Source organism: Festucalex cinctus, chromosome 7, assembly GCF_051991245.1.
Source record: "Festucalex cinctus isolate MCC-2025b chromosome 7, RoL_Fcin_1.0, whole genome shotgun sequence".
Classification (NCBI taxonomy): domain Eukaryota; kingdom Metazoa; phylum Chordata; class Actinopteri; order Syngnathiformes; family Syngnathidae; genus Festucalex; species Festucalex cinctus.
In genome coordinates, this window is record NC_135417.1 from 10,465,720 (window position 1) to 10,493,435 (window position 27,716).

At 43.4% G+C, this 27,716-nt stretch overlaps 2 protein-coding genes across 4 annotated transcripts in view; both read right to left on the reverse strand.

Moving 5' to 3' along the window:
- The window catches only part of prkcg (protein kinase C, gamma), a 36,884-nt gene extending 34,813 nt beyond the window's left edge, over positions 1-2,071 (reverse strand). Inside the window, exon 1 of the mRNA XM_077528073.1 lies at positions 390-2,071. The gene's annotated coding sequence lies outside the window, so the exon portion shown is untranslated. The remainder of the gene's footprint in view (positions 1-389) is intronic.
- An 8,033-nt stretch (positions 2,072-10,104) lies between these two features.
- The window catches only part of grin2db (glutamate receptor, ionotropic, N-methyl D-aspartate 2D, b), a 134,096-nt gene continuing 116,484 nt past the window's right edge, over positions 10,105-27,716 (reverse strand). For 2 of the 3 annotated variants that reach the window (XM_077528069.1, XM_077528068.1), the window contains 5 exons: positions 27,144-27,304; positions 23,243-23,312; positions 22,986-23,103; positions 15,573-15,808; positions 10,105-14,950 (listed from right to left, as the gene is read on the reverse strand). In XM_077528069.1, coding sequence (XP_077384195.1) covers positions 11,759-14,950; positions 15,573-15,808; positions 22,986-23,103; positions 23,243-23,312; positions 27,144-27,304 — 3,777 coding nt within the window. In that variant the 3' untranslated portion in view covers positions 10,105-11,758. The remainder of the gene's footprint in view (positions 14,951-15,572; positions 15,809-22,985; positions 23,104-23,242; positions 23,313-27,143; positions 27,305-27,716) is intronic. The other variant, XM_077528070.1, reaches the window with a different exon arrangement.

A 27,716-nucleotide genomic window follows, 5' to 3' on the forward strand; every position in this document is an offset into this window, starting at 1 on the left:
GTCCGGAATGCTAATAAGACCTCAAATCCTCAGATGTGCGTGACAGAAACGCTGTGTGCGGCGACGGCGGGGAGGTTGTGGACAACACGCGCTCGAGGGAACGGACGGCCGGCGTCGCGTTCGGGCTAAGACGGCCGATTGGCTAATGAGGCGACGGGAGAGAAGAAGGTAAAAGACGGAGGATATCTTAATCTTCATTCCGGTGCTTCTCGGACGGATTTCGGGGCAAGGCGGCATTAACGCAGCGACGTGTCACGCCATCGACTTCCCGTCGACTCAAAGCGCGTTACATTGAATTTCATTCATTTCCCGGCGAGCGGCGCTAACCAGCTGCTAATTGTCACCCTCACGTTAACCTTAACCTTCACGTTGAAAAGATTTCCACCTACCAGCTCGTGCTTGGTTGGTCGGGCGGGCGGGGGGGCCGGCCCACTGGCTGCGTGCGTGACTGTGGAAAGACGTTTCGATTAGCGATTTAGATGACTCGACATTACTTTGAAAAGTCACATCGGGGCAAACATGTTGCGCGCATAATCAATATCGTCCTTGGCTTGATGTGAACGTACGAAATAAACACCAATCACTGGTGAATAAACAGTAATCATAGGAAAAACATGCTTTTGTAAGACACTTTAATGCAAAATTAAAATCCCATTAGTCGATTAACTCTTTGACCGCCAAAAATGTTTAACTCATTCAATCCCAAAAACGTGCAAACACGTTTTTAACTCATTTTCTCCCAATAACGTGTAAATACGTGTTTTTTTTTTACGTTTTAAGTGTCCCAAAGACGTACTGATCCCAATTAAAGAAGGTATTTGGCTGCATGTAAAATGAATTTAACACTTTTTATTGTCACTCTGTAATATGAATTAAGCAAAGTAATGCTACAATTCACAAGTAAGAGCTTATGACATTCATAGGCAAAGCAGAAAGAACAAAAGTAGCTCATTAACTCATTTGCTCCCAATAACGTGTAAATACGTTTTTTTATGGTTTAAATGTCCCAAAGACGTAATTATACGTTTTTTTTGTTTTTTGTTTTATGCTAGAGCATACAGAAGGCTTTGATGCAGCCTCTCAACTCCAAAGAACGGTGGCAGAAATGGTAGTTATTACACAAACGGCCAGCAGGTGGCAGCAGAGCAAAGGAGATCAACCAGGGCCATCTAGAAAAAAAGCTCAATTACTGAAAACTGATGAAACTTAGCTCTCTTCTAATGCTAATTGCTGTAAAACGGAAACAGATAGAAACATACTTTTTTTTCTGATAAAAGAAGAGACTTTAATCTTTCTTTTGGTAGTTTCCAAACTTTTATAGCAATTGAACACAATATTCAGTGGGCCTTGCAAAATCAGTCAAAATTCAGTAAAACAGCCGGGAGCGAACGGGATTGCGAAATGTGAAAATGGCTGCGAGTGAACGAGTTAAATACTTTGTCCTACCGTCCCAAAAACGTGTTTACACTTTTTTTTTTTTTTAAATGCAAGAGCATACAGAAGGCTTTGATGCAGATTCTGACATGAAGATGTAAAAAGCTTAATGATAATGTAAACAATAACTATACTACAGTGAATAAAGGTAATTCATTTACACACATTTGCATTGACTGCACTTTCATTATCATTACAATATATATTATGTCATTCATATTCGACTACTACAATCTATTGCCTACACAAGACATGTTTGTGCACACAGTTTTCATCCAACTTACCTTTTATCGCCAGTCGCTAGAACGCAAACAGTGCGCTTTGTCATTTAGCTCGTTTGCCCGCGTTGGTGGCCACGATGTGGCGCTTGTGTGGAAACGAGAGATCAGCTATGCGACGGGAGGGGAAAAAAAAAACAAAAAACAGCAGATGAAAGGATGCTTGGGTGTTTTGTTTTTCTCCCTCCGACCTCAGAGATCAAGCCGATGAGTTGTCGAACCCTGCGGCACGGCAAACATGATGAAAGCAACAACAGCCTTGTTTTTTTTTTTGTTCCCCCCCCGATGCGTGTGTATGACTGACGAATCATTTTCAATCCCCTCAAGAAGTCCGTTTTGCACACGTTCACCTGAACTGCTAAACTGGTACTTGACCGCCACTTGGGTAAATAAATTTTTTTGTATTTTTTATTTTATTTTTTTTAAGTAAATGCCTTTAGGAATCCACTCCCACTCGTCAACGATTGTTTATAAAGGGGCATCAAACCATTCCGAGAGGCATCCATCTTGGGCGGATGGGCATAAAGCATAACAGATGGCGGATGTTTATCTAGAGAGAATGGTAAATTCTTACATCTGCAAACCGCTTGGCTGCTTTAGAGCGCCTCGTTGTCAGCCGTAAGTGCACGCAGATAATAGAGAGAAAGCAAAATTGCGATATTTAATTGTTTTTTTTTTTAGATTTGTGTTGGGGCTTCATGCTTGTGTGGTGGCTTTAGAGCGCCTCGTTGTTGTGGCCCGTTGGCCAGTGGGATATATACCAGCACTTAACTCATTCCAACCCAAAAAACATGTAAACATGTTTTTTTAATAATTTGTCCTTCACCCCGAAAACTATATTTACATGTTTTGTTTTGTCTTTTTTTATGCAAAAGCATACAGAAGGCTTTAATGCATCTTCTGAAGAGGTGGCTTAAATCAATGGTAGTTATTACAATAAACGGCCAGCAGGTGGCAGCAGAGTAGAAGAGATCAGCCAGGGCCATGTTACAGCAAGCTCTTTTTGCCGGTTTTGACCAGGAATGTGAAGATTGATAAAACATAGCGATATTCTAATGCTAATTGCTGCAAAGCGGAAACTGATAGAATTTTTTTTTTTTTTTTTTTTGCCAGATGAAAGCAGAGACTCTAATCTTTCTTTTGGTAGGTGACGTGTTTTTATAGCAATAGAACAGAATATTCTGTGGGCCTTGCAGAATCAGTCAAAATCCAGTCAAGTCAAGTCAAGTCAAGGAGTTCAGACTTTAAGTTGATGTATTTCCGCCATCTCAAACCTTTAATTATATGTTCGTGAAAAAAAAGATTTGACAAAGTAGCATCCATTTTCCCAGGTCGGAGTGATTGACGGTTGCCATCTGAGTGGGGCTTAATTTAAGCGCAATCGCCGAACACTCCAACAGTGTTTGAATTTTCCTGATGTTGAAGTCTCATTTTGTTTTCATACTTGGCATTTTTTTTTTTTTAATCATTCAAGTTTGGCAGGACTGTCAAATTCCCGTTTGATAACCATCAGAGCGCAAAACCCCTCAAAGGTTTGGGGACGGTGTGATCTAAATGTCCGTAACTCAATCTTATTAGAGCGTGAAGTCATTAGTGGGCGTACAGTCAGCGGCGTCACAATGCAATCAGCCATTAGCCCATCATAGTGACAAAACATGTGTAATTAGCAGATGACAGAAGCGCCAGATTGGGGGCGGTGGGTCGAGCTTTGCAACAATAGCCTCGCCAGTCAAGAGTCTGTATCGTGTCAGGTGAATTTTTTTAGGTGTCGTTTCACAGTTGGCGGACTCGGTTCAGGAAGTTGAAGAGGCAAAAAGCAAAAAAAAAAAAAAAAAAAAAAGCACAAATGTTTGTTGTTATGGTGATGCCGCTGATCACAGTTGACAGTTGTTTGCGATGGTCGGATTATATCAAATCAAAGCAAGACAGACAGGACGTAAGATTCCATCAGTCTGCTGTTTGCTGTTGATTTCTATGATTGTGCCTGTGGAATCCAAAATGTGCTCTTAGCGAAAATACTGGACCCCAACAGGTGAGTGAAATGTCAGGTGCTTGAACACTCCAAGTGTAGGTGTGAAATGAGTCCTTGAGTACCTCGATTAAAAAAAATAAATAAACAAATTTAATTCAATCTCCGGTGTAATAACATTATTTATTGATTGATTGAATTTTTATTTAATTTTATTATAATTAATTCAATCTCTGGTGTAGTAACCTTATTTATTGATTGAGTGAATTCTTATTTTTTATTTTATTTATTATTATTATTATTATTAATTCAATCTCTGGTGTAATAACCTTATTTATTGATTGATTGAATTTTTATTTTTTATTTTATTTATTATTATTATTATTATTATTATTATTGTTATTATTATTATTATCAATTCAATCTCTGATGTAATAACCTTATTTATTGATTGATTGATTGAATTATTATTTTATTTTATTCTCTGTTCTTATTGCTGCTGGACATGTAAATTTCCCAGAGGGAGCCATCCCAAAGGGATCAATAAAAATCAAGTCCAAGTCTAAATCTAACTCTTACCTCGTCTTCCGACTATAGTTGCGGCCTGTCATATTGCCGTCATAAACTCTTGCCACCAACAACACAACACAACATCCTGAAATCATGCTAATAGCTAGCGCTAGCTAAGCTAGTCTAGCAAGAGCCATTGGACTACTGCTACTAAAAAATATATAAATATAGATATAACTTTCCGTTTTTACTTATTACTTTTGACAGCCTGACCCATGAAAGTTCCTACTGATCTTTTTTTTTTTTCTTTTAAACAAAACAGGCTTACTCAAATGTGCTCTTTTAGCCGGCAAAATCGCTAATGTGCTTCTGACATCGCTTACTATTTTCAGACAAGAAAATAAAGCTGCTATTCACAGTTTAAAATCTAATAACTAGGGATGCACGCTAATATCGGTGGCCGATAATTATCGCCAATTATCGACCAATTTGATTTCATACAGATAAACCAGATAAAAAAGAAATTCGGCAATAATAATAGACATGCTCCATCTGATGTGGTTGTGGCTCATATCAATAAAATTCAGCTTCATGGTGTTTTACATAGATTGAAACATTGTGGAAAGTTTACACAATGTTTTAATGTATTTGTTATTCTTAGAGTAGGACTGGCATGTATATTTGCATTCAAGTTAATTTTGCAAACAATTACCGGCTTATACTTGTACTTATCGGCTATCGACATCGGCGCTTTCTAAATTATTGGTTTATCGTATCGGTTGAAAATAGCATTATTGTGCATCCCTACTAATAACTAACTAACTAAATATATATTTTTTTTAAATCTAAAAATGAAAACCAGTTCATATTTTCTATTCTGGTTTCATAATTGTTCTTTAAAAAAATGTAAATATATATTTTTTTTTGAATTATTAATGTACGAATACTGGATTGTTCGATAGAATTTTCAGCAGGACATCCGAATACCAAAAACATTCGATAGTTGCAGTCCACACGCTCAAGTGAACACAAAAAGGCAAAACTCCAAGTGCATTCTTGCCGCACGAACGGAAGGAAAGACAGCACACCACAAAAAAATCATGAAAGAGAATCATATTTTATGAAGCAATTCTCAAGAAGTAAGTGCAGCACTGACCCTCCAGCCCCACCCCGGAAAGACAATGTCAAATAAACCAACACATTTGAATTAGGGCACAGACCAGACCCGTCTGGGCTAGTTTTGCAACATCATCACTCGACTAGAAACCTGCCTTAGCGACCCGGAAGTAGGCCTTTAGTGTTCGAGAGGTTACTAGAGCAGAACTTTGTACACTGCTGAAAACACACACACGCGCACACGCACGCTGGTTTCTGTGGGTAAATGTAAGTGGGGAAAGAGAAACTGGCGAAAGATGGAACACCCTCGACCTGCTGAGTATTACCAGTGGCACTCCTATTTATTTCCTTGATATAATTCACGGCCAATTCAGCCAATGAGGACCCTGTTTGAATTCCGGAGCACCACTCGTATCGCTCGCCAGGTCACGGGCCCAAAAAAAGATGGCGGACGAGGCGGTGTGGCTGCGACGAGGATCGTTCGACGAGCCGAATGTGCTAGGCTGGACTGGACCGCGCGCAAAAAAAAAAAAAAAAAAGACGGTGGAATCGGCGGCAAATTAGGACGACGCGCTAAATCAAAAGAGGAGCAAGTCAGTCAAGGAATCCAAATTGAAGAGGACGTGCCTAAAACACAACGCGACTGATGTCGCAACAGATGTCGTCGGTCGTCGGAAATCTCCAAATACGCAACGACGCGTCGTCTCGGCCGACCGCGACGCCGGTTTATCGCCTGCTGAATTATGAACGCCGCGCGCTGCGGCGCGATCAGACCGCTCGAGGTCGGTCGGCGATGAGGATCATTGGCTGAGCGCGGTCCGCATTGCGTGTTAAATATGCATGCCGGGCCGAAGCGTTTGCATGCGATTCACACGAGAAAACCGAGAGGGGAAAATATACGAGAGAGGCAATGTTGCGGGAGGCTTTCACACAAGATTGGAGCGCACATGAACACGCCATGTTCGACACACACTGCCATGCTGACCGCTGCAAAAAACGACAATAGAAAATTGAAGAAAAAAAATATACAGTGTTCCCTCGTTTTCCGCGAAGTAGTTAGCTTTATGTTTTACAACTCTTATAAATGTTTTAAGGCTCTAAAATCCCCGACCGCACAATTTATACACTTTTCTCATTGAGGCATTTACACGTTCTCACATTTCTCTCTTGTTCAAACATTGACAATGTTCAAACCTTCATAAATTTTATAAAATGGGTATATTACTGTCCAAAAATATGCAAAATTGCACTTAAAAAAAAAATCCGCGATACAGCGAGACCGCGAAAAGTGAACCGCGTTATAGCGAGGGAAGACTGTATAGTAAAAAATGAAATTATTAACAAGAAAATTTGACTTAAATTTTCCTGCAATATTTTGAAAAATAAGAAAATAATATTAGGCCCATATCAACCATAGTAGTCTTGAGAATAGTATTTTTAGACTAAAAACAAGTAATATTGACTTTTTCCAAGCTATAATATATAGAACTATATTTTCTTAAAGTTCGTATGTTTACATTTATGTTTATGTTTACATTAAACCCCTTTGCGGGCCCTATGTTTGACAGACCTGGATTAAATTAGACATGATATTTTACTTAAGATTTCATTTTTTGTTTTTTTTGCAGTGGGCATGAAACACGCCAATGATGCAAGAATGAGAAGATGAGAGCGATCGAAAGATTTATCATTTATCGCCATCGGTCCAGTCCAGATCAGATCAGCCGAGACAGCGGCAGACGCGTCGGCGCCGTTCTAGCGTGAGCTCGTGAGCTTTTTTTTTTTTCGCCTCCCGTCCAGGACTGAGCCGAGCAGAGCACGGCGGATCTTTGATCAGCGCTTTGGGGGGGGGGGAAGTAAAGGACTTTATGCTATATTACCCAGCAGGCACCAGGTGGTGGCGGTGCAAGAGGACACCATGGCAACGCCACGAAAACGCCATGGCAACGCCATAGCAACCGTGGCCCTCGTTCGCTCGCTGGTGGTGCGGTTTACAGCCCAGACTTGCTACAGTGGCGCGGTCGTCGGATACACACGCTCCCGTCACATCGATAATCGTCACAAGGTTATTCCGTATCGCAACGGACACATCGTCGTCAACAATCAGTCAAACGGAGCAAGAACACAGTATCTACTGGTCTCTGTTTTTGCTAAAGTGAGAGATGGAGGCATGGACCAGGAAAGGCAAGTTGCTAGCGTCAGCTGATGGTCTGAGGAACCAAAAAAAAAAAAAAACAAAAAAAAAAAAAAAAACAAGATGCGCTCGAGTGGAGAATGTCCATGGCTTGCTAATCAAACAGGATAGCAAAAAGAGAGCGCAGAACCGTGCCAAAGAACGTGTCAGAAAGTAATTCCAGGTAGTACGAGAGGAGTGGTAGATACAGATGAAAAAAGCGAGTTGAGACTTTTACTTTGTCTTTTTTTTGTCACAGGCACTAATGTCTTCACAGTCATATAGGAGGAATCAAAATTCAAAAAATGATTTCAGGTTTTTCTAGTTTTGCTACAAAGCTAAAACATTGAAAACTATTTCATCTAACACTTCCTCCAAATATACCAAACTTAACTAATATATATACCTGTTTATGTATATATATATGTATATATTTATTTGTACATATATATTCCTTGATAAATGATAGAATTCAAATGATACATAAAATATCTCAGTTAAATCACAGTATAACATGGTACATTCTCAAAAAACATAAGTATATCTTAATATATTCTCCCCCCCCCCCCCCCCCCCCCTCAGCGTAAAAGAAAATTATATAAAAAAGGAGCAAAAATATTTCCGGAGACACTTCTGTTCATGCAGTCACAGACTTAAGAATTAGCGCCTCATTTGAAATCAATACCGCTCAATGTCATCGCAGGTTGAAGAAGCCCTGTCGGTTGTTTGAAAACGGCAGCCAAAGTGGTGCAGTGGTTACCGGTGTTGTTGTTGACGAAGCACAAAGCGGGCTCAGTTACCAACATCCAAAAAAGGCGGCTTTCCTTCGCTCCGAATCGATCAACACGACTCTCCCGACCGCAAATCGTTCAGATTCAATTCAGTTCAACATGCGCTCATTCACGGGGGCCTTTTGAAAAGGGTGGGAACGGCAAAGGGAGCGCTCTGTTATGATTGATATTTTGTTTTTCTTCAAATTGCCCCACACATACGAGAGAATAAAAAGAAAAAAAAAGCAATCAATGTGCAGATAAAAAGATAGTTTGCCTTCAGTGAAAGGCAAACGAGTTCAAGGGGAGAATCGAGAAGGTCGACTAAGCCTTCGATCTGTGACAACATGCACAAATATAACGCACAGTCCCTCATACAGCAAGTCAACCCCCCCCCCCCACCCCGAGCCATTAATTAACAACAGCATCCAAAAAGCTACAAAGTCTAAAAGTCTTTTTGCTACATGGTGACGAAGCTACATTCAACTACAGTCGAAGAAGAGCTGGGCTGTGGCTGGTCTTAGTGTGAGAGATTCGGCAACGAAAATGGAATCTGTCAACTGCGATGCTGGCGACACCGACGCCGCGTTTTACGCAGCGGATGGCTTCTGGGGCGGCTCGCAAAGGAAACGGCGCCGCACAAAAAGCGTTTCCGAGGTTGTGCTGCTCAGTCGCGGCCACGCGACGCTGCCTCCGTGTAAATCACACCTGACCAAATTGGACGGGACCAGTGGTTCTTAGCCTTGTTGGAGGTATACTGACCCCTACCAGTTTCCTATTCGCATTCACTGAACCATTCTTTGATGACAAATAAAATGTAATTTTTAATTCAAGACACACCGGAAGGTGTAGGGTTTACTGGTAAACAAAATGAACAAGAGAGATCGAATCTGGCTCTCGTTTCCTTGAATTCAGAAAAGCATTGGGTTAAGGAAGGAAGCGTTCTTGTAGTCGTGCTGGACTAAAACTGCTCGCCTTGACATTGCAAATCCCGCAGTTAGGATGCTGACACTCAAGTCTGAATTTAGAGGACTTTAAGAACAAACCACCGCTGTTTTCCTAAGATGGAACCCAGGGGCAACGGAGACAGCGACAACAGGAGAGGCCCCAGAATTGAACCCTGTGGAACACCATACACGCCGTTATGCATATGACTCTGTATGTCCGTATGTCAGAATGCAGACAGATAGAAAGGCGCCAAGCAAGGACAAATAACAGCGACACAACGGCCTAGCTCAAGTCATGTATCTAGCCATGAAGAGCCCTAATCTAACAATAGTCATGTGACACCCGCCCGGTCACAGAGGAAAGTGTGAGTGTTTTTAAAGTAATCTAACGACACCGGTCGTCCGTCTACCGTAAACATCATGAGCACCTCCGACAGAACAGCGAGGTCTGGCGAGACGGGACATTCCGAGAATTGCGCTTCAGAGGCGAAACTCTCTTCAATGGAAACACCGACAATTCGAAATTGTACTTTATCGAAATAGTACAATATCGCTTTTATTTTTGCGAAAAGGGGGAATGGAAACGCACCTATGGAACCCCTGAGACTGACTCACCAAACCCCCCCGGTGTTCGATCCAACCCCAGGTTAAGAACCACTGGACGGGGCCCACCGAAAAGTAAATCACAAATGCAGAATATCTGAGCCCAGCTGATCAAAATATTCCATTTGAAATGTTCCGGTCCCTGTCACATTGAAGGCGGGAATATTGCTCAGTCATACAAGTCTCACATAACTCCGGTTATGACTGACTGTATTTGGTGTCGTGCCAGCCGCTGAATGTGTGCCTCAAACCGTTCACAGTATATCTTTTCAGCCTAATTTCCCAAACAGAAGCTGAAATCGAAGACGATGCGTATTGTTATATTTGGATCCTCAGTGACAGTAAGTTGCCTTCAATAAAAACAGGTGATTTTTCAGCAAGTCACATGACTTGTGGATCGTACACTTACAACCGTTGCACATATGCCTGAAAAATACAATGAATAATTGTGCTTAATGTAATCCGTCTCTAAAATCTGGCTGGAATAACAGTGCTAATGTCATAAGATCTAAGGAGAACTTCTTTTGTTTAATGCATTGCACTTTCCAGTTCTTCATCTTGCCAATGGCCACCTTTGTAAAAACAATAAGCAGCGGCGCACCTCCAGCTGTCTATTATGCAAATTCAGATATTAAACACTCCACAATATTAAACACACCATAATTCCACAATTGTCTCCAAAGCTTACTTGAATATTATGCAGCCATCTAGTGCCAATTACAAATACTGCACCAATCATCCCCCTTGATCCGATTATAGGGTGGTGTGTTGTTGTGGAAAAAAATAACGGAGCATTTTCACCGCGAGAGTAAAAGATGTGAAAACTAATCTCACTTAAAAGCTTTTAGTGGGGATATTTGGCACAACAATGGATTCATTCCCACTTCCAACACGAGCCACATCCAGCCTCCTCTTGCTCAAAAATACTAACCAAGTGAGAGAAATATATTCAGAACATAAAATAAGATTGGAGATAAAAGACAGGGTAAAGAAAAAAATAAAATAAATAAGATGCTACATGTCTTTTTTTTTTTTTCTTTTTTTTTGTTCTTCTTTCCCTTATAAATATTTTTTGTTCATATACTCTCAGTTTTCCAGTTCTGGTTGGACCAAAAACTCCGACACGGAGGTATGGATCGTGTACAGTCCGACTGGTTTCTAATAAAACATGACATCACATAGAATAGGTGGTGGTAGGGGTAGAGCTAGATGGGTCTGATGGTGTTGCAAGGTCAAAGAGTACATAAGTAGCATTGTCCTCACTGTTCAGTGAAAGGGCTGACAAGAGTGCATGAGAGAGGCGACTGAATCCCTTTTCAGATCAACCGATTTACAAAAGCAAAGAAGTGGGGCCCATTTTGTCACCTTCTAGAAGCAGTCCACCTTTCTTGTTGAAAAACGCTATAAAGGAGAGCGCGTGTCCCTTTGAAACCACCAAAGCCAGAGGGAGGGAGACGTTTCGAGCAAACGACACATTCTGCGAGTGTGCGCGCTCGTGCGTACAAATATGACATCATTACTCACGGGTTGGAGACTTCAACTTATCCGTAGCTGTGACCCGGTGAGGGCAGCAGAACTGAGGATGACATCACAAAGCTCAACTCTGAGCGAAGGAGCAGTTCTGGAGCTGTTGTCCCCTGTGATGCGGCCTCAACTTCGCTCTCGTGGTCATGGGAGCCGTCCAATGGGGTGTAGCTTAACCTGGTGTGGCGTCTCACCGTCGCCCTTACTAGAACGTGTACAAGGGAGCGGGTGGCGGCGGCGGCGGCAGCGTTGCTCTCATGCAGAGCAACGGCAGCATCGGGACCACAGTCCACGATAGTTCCCGCTGTGATGGCCGCCAGCTGATGACGGATGGTTACCAAGGCAGCCATGTCTCTGGATCCAGCTACCACGGCACCACGGTGCTCTACAACAGAGGTGCTCGCTGCTATGTCTCCCTCTCTCCTCTCCCCCTGTCATACCTCACTCTCCAGACTGGAGAAGTGAGCTGACCCTCGACGCGAGCACAGACTTTTGGCTTTAAGTGGCAGGTGAGGTGAGTAGAACCTTCGTGGCTGTGGCACAGAACGGAGTCTCTGGTACTGGAGTTTGGCACTGGCTGAAGCCTGAATCTGGCTCGGGCCAGCCATCCCCACCCCTGCTGCAGGTGAGACGGAAGATGAGGAGGGCGGAGGCGGGATAGGCATTGGGAGGGTAGTGGGAGACAGAGATGGCTGCTGAGGTGGTGACGGTGGAGGTTGAGGTGAGAGGTCGGCGGGCTGTGTGCTGAGGTTAGATTGGCTGCCTGATTTGGCCTGACTTGGGTCTGATTTGGGAGGAAGAGGTTTGGGCCGAGAGCCCCCGCTGAAACTGTGGCAGTGGGGGAGAAGCTCTTCCTGGCTATGCGATAGTGAGGTGGGCCGCCTTTTGGGATGGGAAGCGTGTGATCGGCTGTGAGGATGTGGGTAGGGATGGGGATGCGGGTAAAGACTACAAGAACACATGGTGGCCCGTCGAGCTTCCTCCCCTCTGTCCCTTGCTTGCCTCTTATTTTTCCTACCTCCGGATTTCCATTTTTTCTCTCCCTTCATAGGGATCTTGTCCATAGACCAGTATCTCCTTGGCGGAGGGAATGCTGAGGGGGGCGGTGGCCACTGTGAGCCCAGTCCCCCACTCCCTCCGCCTGATTCCCAACCTACACCTGCCCCTGAACTCCAAAAATCAGTACCAATCCACCCCTCTGCTCTAGTTCCAAGCAACGAATCATCCCGACTGTTGATACTGCCTCCTCTCTCTCGCGAGGGGTACGTGCCAAAGAACCACCCCCCGCCACCTATACCCCCTATCCCAGAGCTGTTCCCCGTCCCTCCCTCCCAGTACCTTTCAAAACGTCCAAACTCCCCTGATGAGCCTTCATCTGAGTAACTGTCTTCCGCCCTTCTTTCTATCCTATCTCTCTCCGTTTCAGACACTGCTCCCCGACCCGCCCTCCTTCCTCTCTCGCCCGCCCGGCGCCGAACTCGATCCCTATCCTCCTCTTCCTCATCGTCGTCGTCGTCGTCGTCATCATCATCGGAGTCCCACTCATGTAAAGAAAGCCCCTCTCTGGTCGGTGCTTTCTCTTTTTCATAAGGCATCAACAAAGGACGCCTCTCTCCTCCCCTACCACTATCATCCCTATCGATTCCTCCGCTTCTCCGTCGCTTGCTGGATGGGAGGAAGGGGTGCAAGGATGTGGGGGGAGTGTTCGAGTCACCCCCTCTTCCATTCACCCAAAATTTGACTGATGCAGGGAGTTTGTTCAGGTTGGGGTAGCGCTTACTGTGGGTGCGGTGTCTGGAATGAGTATGTGATGGTTTGGAATGCCTTTCTCTACTTCTCCCACTATCCTCCCCTTCCCTGTCATTGCCCTCCTCTCCTCCATCTCGCCCCACTCTCTCCCGCTCTCCTTCCCATGAATCCCGCCGCTTCTCTCCGAACGTATTCCGATACTGAGCAGAAAAGGAAGAGTAGTCCTGTATTCCCGCTTCCCGCTCTCCTTCCACGTCTCCGTCCCTCTCGGGCTCTATATCGCCGTCTTCTGGCTCTGATCTTTTCCCCCCGGTAGATTTCTTCCGCTTCTTTGTCTTGAGTGCTTTTTTCTTCTTCTTTTTCACTTTCCGCCGTTTCCTTTCTCTCTCACGTTCTCTTTCCCTTTCTTCCCTTTTCTTTCTCTTTTTGATCTTTTTCTTTTTCTTCTTCTCCTTTTCTTTCCTTCTCTTCTTCTCACGTTTTTGCCTCTCAGCATCTCCGCCAGCTCCACTCTTTTCTCTCTCACTCCAGCTTGCCCACCACTCTTGAAGTTGAGACAACTGGCTGCCCCCCCTCTCTCTTTCACGCTGTCTGTCACCCCAGGATGTGCGTGGTTTCCTGGGGGGTATCGGCGGAGGCAAGCGCCCGTGGCTCAAGGAGCGAGGGCGAACGGTTGAGCGTTCCCTCTCTCGCCCCCTACCGAGGAGAAGGCTCGACTCTTCTGTCAGCTCCTCATCATCGTCATCATCCTCTTCATCAAGACCTCCGGCCCTGTCCCGCGTGCTCCTTGAGGAGCTATAAGAGTATGTAGGGGAGGTAGAGCGAGAAGAAGAGGCCGACGACGACGTGGATGTTGAAGACGTGGTCGACGAAGACGATGAGGACGTATAGTGCAAGGACGCTGATGGTGAGGGAGGGGTGTAGGAGGGGCTGAGTGGTACTGGCACAGGAAGTGAGAGTGGGGGAGAAAGGGGGCGTGCCCTCCTTCCTCCGCCCTCCCTCACTCCATTTCGCGCCTCTACCCTCCGCCCCAGGGGCAGAATGTTCTCATACAGCGGCCCTCCAGGTTCTTTGGGCTTCTTGGGTCTTCGCCTTCTCCAAAAGGACGAGGGCAGAGGGGGAGAGGGGTGTGGCAGTGGGGGTGTAGGAGGCAGAGGGGCTTGACTCTTGGGAGGCAGTCTCGGAGTTCCAAGAGGTTTAACAGCCACTTTCCCCTGACCTCCGCTGCCACCACCCACCACCCTCTTCCCTACCCCGTGGTCCATGCCCTTCTCTGAGTAGAAGGCAACACTGGCTGGAGGGGGCTGGGGGTGGCCCCTTGGCATAGTCTTGGGGGTCTGAGACCCTGCCTGCTGCTCCATGCAGGGCCCCAGTCCCTCAGGGTCAATGGGGCCATAGTATCTCTTATAACCATCAAGTCCCCCGCCTCCTCCAGCAGATGAAGCCCAGTTTGGTGGGACTTTTTGAGCGAAAGGTCCCATGTCAGGAACGCCCCCCCTGACAGCCCTCGGGTTGGTAGCTGTTGCAGATTTCGGCAGTCTCCAGCGATCCACCACAGCCAGTCTGCGATCTGGCCGCGGCAGGAAGGTGGAGCATGGGAGGGGTGCGCCAGCAATGGGGGTGCTGGAAGGACCCACTGCTGTTCCTGAATGCACCACGGTGGGAGGAGAGCCGGGTAGAGGCGTCTTGTAGACCGACTGCGGTTGTTGCTGGGGTGGTTGCTGCTGTTGCGCTATAGCAATAGCCGGGCTGGTCATTGACGTTGAGATCACATGTGGTTGGGATGGGACCGTCACCATTGCTGTATGGTGATGAGTCAATGATTTAGCGCCCCCTGGTGCTGTTTCATCTTCAAAGCTACAGCAGCTATACATGCCCTGAGGAGAAGAGAATAAAAATAGGAGATACAGTCACAAAATCTGAGTTCAATCTGTAGCATGAAAATAAAATTACCATATGAGAGTGATAGGCAAACACCCAAAAAAAAGGCTTCAGAAGATTGCTAGATCGCTATTAGATAAGCAACCGTTGCCATTTGGATGTTCTTAATTAGTGATCATTCATGTAAATACATAAACTGCAATAATTACAACTTGGCAAGGAAATTTTTATCTCTGAGGATATAATCACATGCATATGGTGTGAGATTGCTCCGTCAAGGTCACTGTCAAACGAACAGGACATCCCGGCTATGGGCAGAATTGAATTTCAATTAATCTCTTCAATTGACTGAGTGCAATTGAACTGACCCCAGAACTCACACTTTCAAACGCTCCGTTACAGATACGGGCAGGAACAGAAACATGCGTTTGCATGGAATTATTCCGAAATAGTTTTCTTCTATATTTGGTGTCCTGACATTGAGCAATAATTATAGGCAGACTAATTCAATGGTTTGATTCAGACGCGGAACTCTCTCACAGTGGGAGTGGAAAATTCTACAAAAACTAATGATAACTGCTAGTGCGCAAAAACACGACATACTTTTAAAAGACTTACCCTGCTGATGGCTAGGAGGAAATCCAGTTTGCCTGAGCTGGTGGCCATGCAATGGCGCAACTTCCAGTAGACCAAGTGCTCCCAGGCAAACACCAGTAGGCTGAGGCCCATAGCCACCAGAAGCATGTAGAAGACCCCAGCCATGTTGTCAATATCTAGCTTACTGCTCATCACCTCAATTTTGTCATTATGGCAGATACCTGACAGCCAAAGGCGCTCCAGCATTTCAATTTCATCTGCAAAGGGCACAAGTGGGGAAAAAAAAAAAAACAAGATGAGAAGGGGAAACAGTTGAGGTTGAGATAAATAGAGGTAGACAGAAGTAGAGACAGAGCTATTGACAGGGTTTATGCTAAGCAGTGTTTCCACAGTATTATCCAACGTGACTTCATGGGGGTCAGGGGTCAAAAACGCAAAACAAGCTGTGTCCGAATAAACACACAAAGAGGAAGGTCACTCAGAGAGACTCCAAAACAATGAGGTTCCTCAGGAAGTTAAATGACACCGACAACCTAATCTCAACATAGTAAGCAAGAGTAAATGAAGAGGGGATGAGAAAAGGGAGGCCAGGGGGCCCCACAGTGACGCTCGGATCGGCAGAACAAGCATGGAATAGAAGGCGAGGCGTAATGAGAGAGTCCGAAAGAATGTTTATTAAGGTGGCGAGCGAGCGGCATTCTTTTCTCGGTCCGCTCGCACGTCAGGAGAAATGAGACAAACCGACACGGAGGACGAGAGGCAGAGATTGTGTCATAATGACAAACAGCGGGAAACACTCCACAAGCCTGCGAGGCGACGACCGCGAAAAGGAAGAGGGTGATCGCGAAGAAAGAGGCTGATAGGGACGGACAGGAACGGGCAGAAGGGGGAAGATCATAATCATTTAATTGTGCTTGGTAGGATGGTCAGAATCGCCATCAAGGTGGGAAGCTCTGAGGGATCCGAGATTTCCATCTGTTAACCTGCCAGCAATCAGGCAGGACCGCTTTACCTCAAACACGGAATTTTCATTAATGAGCTCAGCGACCTAACATATCTTCGCCGCCCCGCCAACCTATGATTGGCTGCCAGGCTCGCCGGCGTAACCATAGTGATGGCTCGCCAGAAGATGTAGCGTATGATTCATGATTGGGGAAAACAAAGAGGCGTTCTGACCAACATGGCTCGTAATGAGAGCTTTCTGTAGCACTAATGGCAGCGGCGCCGAAAATAAGAAATAAATAAATACGTGAAGTTTGCGGTTTGTTGCACATTACAGGCCACAATTCCAAGTCAAACGGCCGAGTCATGCCGCCGCTTTGAACACGACACTGGCCTGTGAAAAGCTTTCCGATGGCGCCATCATTATCTTTGCTTGGCGTGGCTCACATGAAGCAAGGGCTCAGTCGTCTGAGTGATGTGGGTGGGGGGGGGGGGGAAACACGCCTCCCGTAGAACATCATTAGCACGCCAACAGATGGACGCACCGCGGCTCAATGGCAGGTAACAAGTCATCATTTCGGATTCGCCTCATGAACACAATTTGTACATTCCAAAACACAAAACTTCTTGTTTGAACCGCGCACTTAAACCCTAATGGAGAAAACGCATCTGCGTCATTGACCTTCGATGTGGTTATTTCCAGACATGAACCCATAGTGGGCAAAACAGCACGTGCTTTAAGCCAAGGTTATCGTGAAACAGGAAGCCTCACGTCCGACATGTTCCCTGCCGTTTGACTTCCAGCGATTCATCTTGCGCGTCTTCGTCGCTGTCTTTCCTCTCGCTTTGCCTGCTCGTTGCCACCTTTTTGGACCTTTGTGATGGCAGCTGTCTCTGCCTTTCAGTCGCAGCCAGCTCGGGTCTGCCAAATCTGACAGGTGTGTCAAATTCACACTCCACCTCTGCCGTTGCTGGCGGGTCAGGTCAGGTTGAGCTGGCACAACGCACCAAGCTGGATCGCACCCACAGAATGGGCTCGCGAAGGTGGATTCACAGACATTTTCACACATCCGGAATCGATTTTTTTTAATGTGCAACTTGTGTGGCCGCACAAACTGGCATTTCTGGGGGTGTGTCGAGTGCCCAAAAATATACAGTAAATGCTACGTGAAATGCTTTTGAATTTGTCTCACCGTCTCATGTCAATCTGTAGAAGAGAAGGCGGATGTAGTGGTCATTTTTGAGAAATGATTGAAAATAGTAGAAGGAAAGGTCAGAACCATCAGGTAAGAATATGCAAGTATGAAGACAGCTGTATGTATAATGACGAAGGTATGTTGCCATGTTATGAAATCGTAAATAACCTCTCACGGGACATTTATTAGCATGACGCCTTGTTTCTTAGCCTCATGCTAAGATGCTTGATTGATTGCTGTAGATTAGCGGTGCACGTTAAAAAACGGATATTCAATAGGAGCCACGAATTTGCCCAAACGTAGCGACCTGGACCCTGCCGGCCAAAAAGAAAGTGCCCAAGAGGAAGTGGAAGTATCCACTTTATTTTTGTGTTCTTCAAGCAGTCAGCAATTGATGTTAACACTTGGACTGTTAACAGAGCTACAATATGCAACACTTTGCGCAACGCTAACTATGTTTACAAGGCAAACAAGGGCATAACTAGACACAGTCCAACACTGTTTACACTGACATTATTAATCCAGGCTTAAATTATTAAATGCACACCTACTGTACAATACACTGGCTTCTCTTGTAATCAATTTCCCTTTACAGACATTCATTGGTTGCAATTGGACGTCGTCCGCGAGAAACCCGCCGCGCCCACAGAGGACCGAAGCGGAGGAGAACGGAAAAGGTCGCACCTGAGACCTGCTTGCTCTTTGACAACAGTGCACCACGGCGCTGCCCTTGTTCGCACCAGTGTTCCTAAATCAATTTTCTTGTAAGGTGCAAGCGCCTGCCAGCTGGAACTAATTATCATAAGTAAACATCCTTCTGGTCCCTGCAAAAGGACAAAAGGGTCAAAGTGTCTGGTCTTGTTCAAAGGAGTTCAGAAAAGGAGCTTTAAACCCATCTTGTGTTGGACCAAATAAATGATAGTGTTTATAACGGTGAATAAAGAATTGCAATTTTAATCCTTTAATACACGACGCACACCCAAGAATACAGTTTATTGCAAGGCTGGGTTAGCTCTCAAAAGAGTCCAAAGTAAGCTGCTCCGAGTTCAAACAAGAAAACATTGCTGAATGCCACCATGTTAAGCCCAACTGCCTGCGAATAGACCCAATTATTTCGCAAGAGAATTGTTTTCGCGCGTCTTCCGCGCTTGCACACTTCGCCGCCACGCGCCAGATGCGGCATGTTGCCAAACACGTCCAGGGAGGCCGAGCGAGCTCCTCCGCAGATGTGCAGAAAACCGTGACCCAAACAATCGTGTGCTATAATCACAACATGTCAAATGCCTTGATAGGAAGTCGCTGAAAAACAGCCAGCCGGCATAAAAAAAAAAAAAAGCTCGAACCTCAGTTTCCACAGCTTTTTAGTACTTACTTATTTAATAACATATAGCGGCAAAAAAAAAAAAAAAAAAAGTTTAGAAAAATGGAAATGGGGCTGACAAGAGTGCACAGTCTGCATTTCTATCAGGAAACGAGATGCAGCGAGATCAATAGACGGCGTTCACCCGAGGCAGCAATAGGGAGATCAAAAAACGCTTTTGGCTTGACAAAGCAAAGCTCAGCTTGTAAAATGATACAGCACGCTACGGCGATGATGTAACCCTGTGACATGTATTAGCCCAGCTGAAGGTGCGACACAAGAGTTGGGATGGCGCCTTTGAGAGGTCCCTTTCCTGCACATCACAGCAAGGTAATCCGCTCCCTTAGTAATCCACGCCCATAAAACCGCCGTCTAATTCAACAGCACCCCGAGAGTTGACGCGCCCAGTGCAGATAAGCGCTGCTTCATGATGAAACATGGCAAGAAAATGACTTGATGTTAAGTCCACACTCGGGATGGACATACTATTCGATTAATCAATTAATTGATTGTGAAAAATGGAGCTAGTTGTGTGGAAATGATTCTTGATTAACTCATTTGCTCCCAATAACGTATAAATACGTTTTTTTTTTAATGTTCTAAGTATTTTTTTTTTGTTTGTTTGTTTTTTTTATACCAGAGCATACAGAAGGCTTTGATGCCGCCTCTCAACTGCAAAGAACGGTTGCAGAAATGGTAGTTATTACACAAACAGCCAGCAGGTGGCAGCAGAGCAAAGGAGATCAACCAGGGCCATGTAGAAAAAAAGCTCAATTACTTACAATTTTAAATAGATTTGTGAAAACTGATGAAACTTAGCTCTCTTCTAATGCTAATTGCTGCAAAACGGAAATAGATAGAAACATACTTTTTTTTTCCTGATGAAAGAAGAGACTTTAATCTTTCTTTTGATAGGTTCCATGTTTTTATAGCAATAGAACACAATATTCTGTGGGCCTTGCAAAATCAGTCAACATTCAGTAAAACAGCCGGGAGCGAACGGGATTGCTTCTGTGAAAATGGCGGCGAGTGAATGAGTTAATTGATTGTGAAAAATTGAGCTAGTTGTGTGGAAATGATTCTTGATTAATGAGCCCTGATTTTGGCTAAAAAGTATTGATTCAGTTTCAACTTGTTTATGACATTAAGGACAACATTGGATATGACTGGGGCAGACTGCACTATCAAAAGCAATATTTTTCCATAATCAATATACTCAAATGACACACATAGCCTACAGTAGAATATTACAATTAAACGCCAGACACTGAGGCACAATTGTAATATCATTGTAAAGGTGCAGTGTGTTTTATTTAGTGCCATCTAGTGATGAACTAATAAAATGCAATGATTTTGAAGCATGCGCACGACGGTGGCTCAGACGCACCACAATTCCCAAGCCTACCTCCAATTAAACCATTTATTAGTTGGAGCGAGGGAACAAGCGTGTGAGCAACCCGGCGAGCAGGAGCTAGCTTGAGCGGCAAGCAAGAACTTGCTAGAGCACCTAACAGAGTGGTTAGCAAGAAATAGCTAGAGAAGCTAGCAAGAACAGCTAGCGGGAGAAGCTAGCAAAAGCTAGCGAGCGCAAAACAGAGGGAGACAAGCTGCGGGAGACCGAGCGACCACCAGATGCTAACTACGTTCGCAAAGTTCTTCTCCTTCGGGTATGCGTAGCAGAAAGATGGCGGCAAAACATGTCAGCCTCCTGTAAGGTGCGGCGTGACCCATGTAATATAATTGGCAATTACTAGAACTATGACTATATATTTAAAAAAAAAAAGTGTGTTGTGATAGAACATTTTTTTGCATATTATTGAAATTAATAGTAGGTTTTTAAAATAAAAGAATTATTCACCACTAGATGGCACAAAATAATACACATGATCTCTTTAAGGTAAGAAGGTTAAAAAAAAAAAAAAAAGCCATATTTTGCAAGCAGTTCAGTGTAAAAGGTTTTATAAAGTTTCCGCCTCAGCTGAAATTTTCCAAAAGTTGAGTTTTCAGTGATTCAAAACAGTGTTAGCATTTTTGATAGCACCGGCAACGCCTGCATGTCAAGGCTGTCTGTGCTCTCTGTTTTTCTCCTCTCCTGGTCCAGCTATTCAGCGGCAGACGCCGGCCTTATTTAATAGATCTTGGCACCAAATTGGCACTATCAGTGTGTAAGCAGCTAAAGTGTCTGCATGCCAGAAACAACTAAAAAGGGCTTTGTCCGCTACGCCATAAGCAAAGCTGATTTTGAGCCCTGCAAGCGTCATCCAATTGTGACAATAAATGCGTGTGGCGGACAATGTAAAATGACAATCAAGCATTAATGTGCTGATTGCAAAACTGATTCTCTCTATTGTGCACACAAGATGTCTCCCGTAATCCCAAATACAGTTTGCACAGCAGACAAAAAGTATTCTAATAATGATTGCATTGTTATCAAATTTTCATGTTCGGAATTGTTTTTTTTCCTTTTTAATTTTAATGTCAGCTAGTTATAATAACCGGACTAAATATTTCCATGAATGTTGTGAAGCACCAGTCGTATTGAGCAGAGCACTGGAGGCGTTGGGTCAATATCACTGCAAATTGCCTTTGGTGTCCTCGACAAAAATCACTCAGTCATCGTGAAAATGTAGTGCAATAATGAAACCCTGAGGTCTTACTACGAGTTGTCAAATATTTGCCCACTTACAAGTACAATAAGTGCCTTAAAATGTGCTTCCTTCATTTTTCAAGAAGTGGTTTCCAACGTCCTATTTAATACTTCACCAAAGAAAACAGCAAAGGTTACGTTATTTTCACAAACTCTTTTTCAAAGATCTTAGAGCCATGATTGATGGCATATATGAAACGGCAGCTGACGTGAAGTTACGTACGGTAATAGGAAGAAATGGATCTGCGGGCAAACGTACCTTCATGGCTGACTGATCCATTTTTAACAAAACATGTTGACTCAAATGGATGTAATCTAAATATGTATTGTCTAAAAACATCCAGACTTGCAATTCTTGAGGCGACATATGTCAACACTTTGACAGTTTTGTGTTCAACAACGTTTATCGATTAAGTTATTTTCAACACCTTTAGTTGGTTAAAAATGTGTAAAAATAACATATGATGTGGGGACAGACAAACAGTAGCGACTAAAAGAAATTCGGCCATATGAGGTTTCCGCTCAACAAACTGTTTGCTACTGAATCAAGAGCGCCTCTGCTGGTTGCAGCCAAGTACTGCACTCCACTTGCAAGCAAACACGCAACAATCAATTCCGCATTAACTCAGATACAATCAGCTGACGGAATATTTGATTATCATTCTCATTCTTAATCACACACATCGCAAGGTCTTGGACTTTCTTTCATCATTTTTTTTTTTTCCCTTCGACTCCCCGTCGATGTCAGTGTCAGCTAATCTGTAACAAGTGTAAAATCACCACTCAAGTCGTGATGATCCTTTTCGACACGGACTCGCAAAGATAAATTATTTTTTTGTACCCTCCCGAGCAAGGAAAGCGCATTGAAATTCAGAGCACAAAAAAAACGAAGGCAGACCCGTGTTCCCGTGTACCGAAAAAAAAAAAAAAAAAACGTGTTACTCAAGCAATCTTTTAAATGGACAATCATATTCCTCTTGGTGCCATTCCCTGTTTTATTTCCCACTCACAGCCAGACAGTAAAGAGACCTTTTAGGCATCTGTCTTCCCACCACAACCACCATCACCTCTCCTACACACCATTATTCCCCTTGTCATGATCAAAACACCTCACAAGCATCGCTTTTTTTCCCCCTCACACATCTCCATCATCTACCCCCTGTGTCCTCCATCTCCAATCCGGCCCCTACCCGTTCATTGCAGTGCTCTCTCACCCGCTCCCCGGCCAGTCATTTTGCCCCCCCTCCCCCCAAATTGACTTAATTATTTCCTCTCCTCGTCATTCTCACCATCTCCCACCAGCTGCAGAAGGGCCAGGTCAAGAGGACGTTTCCAGCGTGAGTTTTTGTGCAGGGCGATACCGTAGCCTGTGGTGGCAAAAACCTTCCCCGAGCCTATGGTCATCACCTTGGAAAGGGGGGGAAAAAAACAAAAAAAAACAAAAGGACAACGAGCACATTAAACAAAGCTGAGTATATATGTCAACTTCTCTCTATTTATGTCCGCTGTGCGTAAGCACCGTGTGTGCTTGGGAGTTGGTTCGTACCTTACAACCTTCGTCCTTCCTGGCCATGTAGTTCAATACTGCAGCATCGTAAATAAAAGCATCCAGTTTCCTATAAAGGGATCAAGGCAAAAAAAAAATGCATTCATCATTTAATGGGAGTAGAGGATCGAGGGGGGGCGCAGAAGCAAGGGATGATGTAGGGATGAAACGGATTCTAAATCGTAATCACAGGAAAAAAAAAAAAATCAGACTTATTTCACATAACTTGGCAACAAATTGGCACTCATTAACTAATTGCTACACCGAAGGGGAGTTTGCGGTGCAGAAAAATCCAGTCAACAAACCCTTAGCACGAGAGCAGCGGCATAAAAATTTCAGTCTTTGCATGTCAAACGAGAATGGGCGGAATAGCAAAAGCCGGTTTTTGGCGAAGAAGAGCAAAAAAACAAGGAGAGTGACGCAGAGAAGAGTGAAATGTACGTGTAGGAGGCAGAGGATGGGGATTTATACGTTGTGAAGAGCGAGATGACATGGGGGGGGGGGGGGGGGGTAGAGAGAGAGGAGGAAAAAGATTTACACACTTCAGGGGGAAACGACATGGGCTAGAAGTGGTGAGGATTATAAAGTTTAAATACAGACATAGCGAGAAAACACACTTGAAGGGGAAAAGAAAAGACCAAAATAGAGTTGAAGAAGCATGGATGCAAGATGAATGGTGGGATAAAATGTCAGATTCGGTTGGGGGGGAAAAGCTGTAAGCAACAAACAAAACAGTAGGATACTCGCTAGCAAAAGTTTCAATTATTTAAAGCGCGATAACAGTGAGTTATATCTGCGGCGACACGGCTTCGAGGCGCCAAGAAGGATGACAGCGTTGGGATAAAATAAACTCGGATTACGCAAAACACACGGCTGGTGATAGAGATTTTTTCTGGAAAGGGAAAAAGTAGGAGCTCTATTTTCCAGACTGCTGTAAATCCTACGTGGCATATCTCACCAATCAGACCCAGTTGGTATTTTTAAGATTATGCACCAATCGATGGCGACTCGAATTAAGTTGCGAATTGGCCGTTGGAAATGAACAGAGGACAAAATTTTTTGCATTTGAGTCAGAACGGGTCATACCATTTTTGTTGTCAAAGAGGAATTGGATGGTGCTCATGTCTCTGTATGCGTAACATTTCGACATAAGGAGCAGGTTTATTATTGTTTTGGAATTTTCATTTGTTATAGTTTTGATTTCATTTGATAGTTAGTTTCAGTATTGGTTTTAGTTTAAAATAAATGTGCATTCCCTTGTGCGCAATATTTATGTAAAATGAAAAAACTAACCCATTTCTTACCTAATTTTTCATTTTGGCCGAGTTAATTGGAAAAAGCAGGCAAGCTGAGCCATTGGATCCAAAAGTCATTGTTTTCATTTTCGTTTTGGTCATGGACGAAATTGTCAGTCAATTTTAGTTGCAGTTATAGTCTCAATAAATGGCTTCTATTTTAGTTTTCGTTTAAGAAATTATCACTGGTTTACCCTGCGCCGGTTACTTAGACGTGGTCTGAGCAGGTGTAAGGTTTCGATCATCTTTCTGCCACCAAATTCTTACTCCACTCGAAGTGCCCAGCTTGGTGGAGTCAGTCTGCTGATAAGAAAATCAGGATCTGCCCGCTTTTTTTTTCCCGCCACTGCGCTGCTGTACTGTCTATAAAAATAAAAGCCACGCTCTTGAAAGGTGTCGGCAGTGATATAGCCAAGGTGACAGAATTTGCACATACGAGAAGGAAAAGCGCGACAAAAAGATTAAAACGCGAGTCGGAGTTGAAGAGCACGTCGATGCAGGCTTTCACCATAACACCGCTGCGACGCGGCAGGTGTGAGGGAAATAAGAACGAGGACAAGTTCAGTGTAAAATACAAAAAAAATAAAAATGATTTGCTGTCACAATTAAAATAGACGCTTTTTGGGGTCATTTTTATTTCATAGCCTCGTTCTGTGTGCTATTTCTTTTCAGTGCTGGCTTGCTTTTCCGTCATTCTTGGCTAGCCGTTTGTTCCTTGTTCGTTTTGAACTCTCTTTTAATCCGGGACCTTTCTTAATTATTCAGTCATGTACGTGGGGACGTAACTGGCAATTTTCATTTTCTTTCTAAATCTTCGCAAGCGAGTTAAGTATCTGCCTTGGCTTTATTTCTGTTTGAACTTGTTTGTGTGTTTTTATATGGTGGGATAACAGAGAGATGAGCATCCCCCCCCCCATGGTGTCTTTGTTGCTCATTTCTGTGTGCTTAGATTCTTTACTGGCCCATAATACTGTACAATAAAAATCCGCTGACATAAATCGGCTGCTAATCAAAGAAACTCAACTTGGCAGCAATAATAACAACAAGGATTCTTGTTGGCGCTTTTGATGCAAATAAGCCATCATCGTCACGTGATTACAGTCGGACCAACTCGAATCTCGTAAAAGTCCTGTTTTATGACCATACTTTTGTATAAATCCATCTAGTCAAAACGTTTTAGACCTATAAACACTTTTAGGTTCATTTTGTGTTTCCAATAAGAGCAGATTCATTCAAAGGGGGGAAGTGAGTCCATCGCTTCACGTTGGTCGCCACAGCAACTGAAATAATATATTCCCGGCTTAATATGAGCGAGGAACACAATTACTAGCCATAACTGTTTCAACGTGTCCCCAAAGTAACAAATAAAGAACGATAAACAGTCTTTGTGGAGGAAAAATTGGATTATAAGGCTAAAAAATGTTATGGAGCGCGTCTGTTAATGATGTGGCTACAGCTCTAATGCGAAAATAAGATTCTCGTCAAGATGAAGCCCACCTTGCAAGATAATTGGAAACGAGTCTTGAAAACATTCTTCTTTGAGGCGTCCACACGGAACAAAAATGTTGAAGGCTGAGAAGAGGCACGGGCTGATTTCACAGTTTGATGGCTTACCGGGGTTTTGAAAAGTCAAGGTGTCAATAAGCACTAATATTGACTGCCACCGGTAACGGACTCTTTTCTTTTTTGTGGGGACTTTCTATGCGGGGCTTGGCTTTTGTACAGTTGAGTAAATGAGTTGCCTCGTTGAAGTTAATTGCCTCCCATTAACTTTTTTCCCCCTTCTGTAAAAGTTATCAGAGAAGACAAGTGCCTTCATGTGCATTGTCCTAAAAACAAAACAAAACAAAACATTGTGCCAGTGTGTACTAGTTAGCCCTAGGAAAACATGAGTAGCCCATGGGTCTGTTCTAAAAAAAAAAAATAGCTCACCAGTCACGGGACACTGTATCTTATTAAAAAGTATTGAAACAGAAAAAGAATGTTAACATTTATATATTTGACTTACTTAAACTTAACATGTTACAAATTCTTAATGTTCTAAATAGTCTATGTTTTGTTTAAAAATAAAATTGATTGTTTTCAATATGGAAAAAAAATCCCGTTTTTATTTATACACATTTCTTAATATTCTAAATATTCAACATTTTGTTTAAAAATAAAATAGATTGTTTTCAATATGGAAAAAAAATCCCGTTTTTATTTATACACATTTCTTAATATTCTAAATATTCAACATTTTGATTAAAAATAAAATAGATTGTTTTCAATATGGAAAAAAAATCCCGTTTTTATTTATACACATTTCTTAATATTCTAAATATTCTATATTTTGTTTAAAAATAAAAAAAAGATTGTTTTCAATGTGGAAAAAAAATCCCATTTTTATTTTACCCAAATATTTCAATAAGGGTCATTTTAAGAGTTGTAGTTTTAGTATCGTAATAGTGTGATACTGCATTGTTTTTGTTATCATAATGTCAGAATGTAATATAGGCCCATGCCTAATTGACAACAAATCCAAAGATGAAATATGGATGAATGCAAAAGATGACAGAAAAACCACTGAATGAACGTGACCAAGTGCAAAAGGTAAACAAACAAACCCGGTCTTGAGGTTGAGAATGGCGTCCTCCACTCCTCTCTGGTTGTATTTGCCCATGTACTGGTGCATATCTGGGTAGTTGGAGCGGATGTTTTTTTCCGTGCTTCCGTTGGGCACCGTGCCAAACTTGAGCGGCGGGTACTGTTCCTCGGGATGCTGAAACTAAAAGGCGATGGAAGGGGCATGAGACACCTCAGGCTGTGCACCAATCTGCTTGACCTATTTCTGTCCCCTTTACAGACTAAGTTGTTACACTTTGAGCACAGTCAAACCTTGTGTGGGTTGATGGGGAAGGTCAAGCTGTGGACTTTTAGTATTTAGAACTGCCTGTTAAGTATTCAAGGACTGTGGTAGTAGTGTTATGTTAAATGAGATTATATCCTTTTCTTCAAGCCCTCCGCTGTAATCAATTTTAATGTTTAAATTAGTGGTGTCGGGCGATTAAATTTTTTTAATCGTAATTAATCGCATGACTTCAATAGTTAACTCACAATTAATCGTAACATTTTATATCTGTTCTAAGTGTACAATAAAATGTACAATAAAATATTTTCCCCCCAAGTTTTCACACTCT